The sequence below is a fragment of the Aegilops tauschii genome, chromosome 4 (assembly GCF_002575655.3).
Source record: "Aegilops tauschii subsp. strangulata cultivar AL8/78 chromosome 4, Aet v6.0, whole genome shotgun sequence".
Lineage (NCBI taxonomy): Eukaryota > Viridiplantae > Streptophyta > Magnoliopsida > Poales > Poaceae > Aegilops > Aegilops tauschii.
In genome coordinates this window covers 106,336,147-106,338,924 of record NC_053038.3, presented here as the reverse complement: position 1 = coordinate 106,338,924, position 2,778 = coordinate 106,336,147, and the positions used below count along the sequence as shown (strand labels likewise).

Below are 2,778 nucleotides of genomic sequence, written 5' to 3'. Positions count from 1 at the left end.
ATATACTGTGATTTTATGAAATTTATCCAGTCCACGGGAGCGACAGTAGACCCGTTAATACCGTTATAGCACGATCATGATAACCAGTTCTCGAATCCAGTCGTTGGCAAAGGACTCGACAAAAGTTTAGCAATCACGCTCACTGCCGGTGGGCTTCAGCTCAGGGGTCCCACACCTCAGCGACCTACAAACACACGGCTTTACAAAAAGACCCCACCTCGCAAATCATCTCTCCCAGGACAGGAGCATCCAAACGTTGGGAACAAAGGCGTTCTCCGCCGGCCGCTCGAGATGGCTCGCCCGGCCCCACAGGTCAGTCAGCAGCACCGCCATTTTACAATAAAGCCCCTTCTGATCTCCCGTCCACAAACGAACCCCTCACACCTGGACCCCACTCTCCAGCGAGCAGAAGCAGCAGAAGCCCAGCTGTCCAGGGGCAGAGCGGTAACTCCGCAGGGGCGGACGTGCCAACTGTGAGCCCGCGTATTTTATTGCGGGAAAAACCAGGGAGAAATTTATTTCCATCCGAGCCCCTGAAAAAATGCGTCCCCATTAAAACCTCTCTCCTTCCTTCCTGTCTCTCTCTCTCCCTAAAATCTCTCTCCTTCACCTCACTCTCTCTCCACCCCGACCCCCGCTGCCGAATCCCCAAACCCCCGCCGTCGCAATCATCCGCCCGTGGGGGCAGGCGCGCGCGGATTTCTGTGGACTCCGGCGTCCCCGGCCCGGATTGATCCCGCCGCTCCTCCCCTCCTCCCGATTCTCGCCATCCAATCCTTTGCTCCCTTCCTTTCCCGGCCGCCTCCCTGGTTTCTTGCCGAAATTGCCTGCCACCTGTTTGGACTCTGGACGCGCGCATAACTTGCCTCGCCATTGTGGCTGCTCTGCTCAGCCCGGCTGCTTCTTTGGATCTGCTAGCTCGCCTGCCGCCGGCCTCCGGTCCGCGCATGCCCGTCCTCCCCCGCTCCGAATCTCGTCCTCGTTTCGGAGGTCCTCGTATGCGGATGAGGAGGGGATCCTGACCTGACTCTTGCTCGGCTCCGGCGGTCCCCTTCTTGGATCCTCGCTCGCGGCGGAGGCGTGCCGGGATGGGTTTCTTGATCTGCGCCTGCCTCCTCCAGCTGCTCTTCTTGGGCTCTTCTCCGGCGGCGGCACAGTCACCGTCGCCGGCGAGGGCCCTGGACGCAATGCTGCAGGACTACGCGTACCGGGCCTTCGTCCGGCCGCACACCGGCATTGTCTACAACGCCACCGTGCCTGCGGACCTCGCCGGCGTCGCGGTGTCCGGGCTCCGCCTGCGCAGCGGCAGCCTGCGGAGGAAAGGCTTCTCCGACTACTTCGAGTTCAGCATCCCCCCTGGCGTCATCGTGCAGCCGTACGTCGAGAGGGTGGTGCTCGTGTACCACAACCTGGGCGAGCTGTCGGAGAAGTACTACCCGCTCCCCGGCTACACCTACCTCTCGCCCATTCTCGGGCTGCTGGTCTACGACGCTGCCAACTTGTCAGCAACGGGATTGTCCGAGCTGAGCATCGTCGCGTCAGGGAGCCCGATTTCTGTGAGTTTCAGCAATGTGAGGGCGGTGCCCCCAGGCAGTCCAGCGCCGCAGTGTGTGTGGTTTGATTTGGATGGGGTGCCACAGTTCCGGGGCTTGGAGGCAAACAACGTGTGTGCAACCTATCGCCGAGGGCACTTCTCCATAGTGGTGAACTCCAGTGAGGTTGCTCCTGCTCCAGGGCCTTCAGGCGCAATTGCCCCACCAATACCGACTAATGGTGGTCGTGATAAGGGTAGTTCGGACGCATGGAAGATTGCTGTCGGCGTTGTTGGGGGCGTCATTGCATTGGGGCTGTTGGCTTTGCTTCTGGTGTGTTTTGTCAGATATAAAAGGGAAAAGAAGATGGAGGTGATGGAACGAAATGCAGAGGTCGGGGAGACTTTGCGCATGGCGCAGGTTGGGCGGTCGCAAGCGCCTGTAGCGTTGGGAACGCGAACAAAACCTGTGATTGAGAGTGAGTACGTTGCCTAGTTGATTTTTGGTGTTCTGCAGAATTCAGGCAACAGCAGCAATGCTCTATGATGATGCCCTGAGATGTGGAATTGTCCACCGGTCAGTTGAGGCAGAAAGCATTCCATGTCAGTGAGGGTGCTGTGAATTGCTAGGTTTAGGGTTCAGCTGCTGCTCCTTGCGGGTAGCAAATTCTTTTGGCGGTTCTTATTAGGACTTGAATTGTTCTGCAATGGTTACTGTTGATGTTCATAGTCGCCATGTTCCTTGTTGGGTTCATCTGCAAGCAAGCAATGGAGAAGAGATATTTGTCATGCCAGATTTGGAATCCTTCGATTATTTTTTCATTGTTGTATTCAGAAGGAAAATGGGCCTGGCAATAAGGCTGAGGTAATATTCATTGCACATGCCATTGTGCTGTTCCAGTGAAATTCATATAGGTTCCAACTCAATTCCATTTTGGTGCCTTTTAGCTTCTCCTGTTTGGACAAATGTTTAATACAATGTAAATGTTTACTCATTTAGTTTGGTTTGGTAACTAATCTGCTTATTTAGATTTCATTGTTGCTTGTTTTAACATGCGGTCTGTATGCAGTGAGAACCTTCCTTTTTTCTTCTCAGAAAGGTTATCATTTCTGGCTGTACCTTCTTGATGATCCAACCTTGTGATTTAACAATTAACATGCAGTCTGTGTGCAGTGAGAACTTTCCTCTGTCTTCTGAGAAATGTTCGCATTTCTAGCTGTACCTGATTGATGATCGAACCTTGTGA

At 54.5% G+C, this 2,778-nt stretch overlaps 1 protein-coding gene across 1 annotated transcript; it reads left to right on the top strand.

Moving 5' to 3' along the window:
• Positions 1-549: 549 nt before the first annotated feature.
• On the top strand, positions 550-2,560 carry LOC109757833 (uncharacterized). Its single transcript, XM_020316667.4, has one exon. The coding sequence runs from the start codon at positions 1,089-1,091 to the stop codon at positions 2,025-2,027; it is 939 nt and encodes a 312-aa protein (XP_020172256.1). The 5' UTR covers positions 550-1,088; the 3' UTR covers positions 2,028-2,560.
• Positions 2,561-2,778: the final 218 nt, after the last annotated feature.

Bases quoted from the DNA above. Each gene is read 5' to 3' on its own strand.
- LOC109757833 (XM_020316667.4), top strand. From the start codon at position 1,089: ATGGGTTTCTTGATCTGCGCCTGCCTCCTCCAGCTGCTCTTCTTGGGC.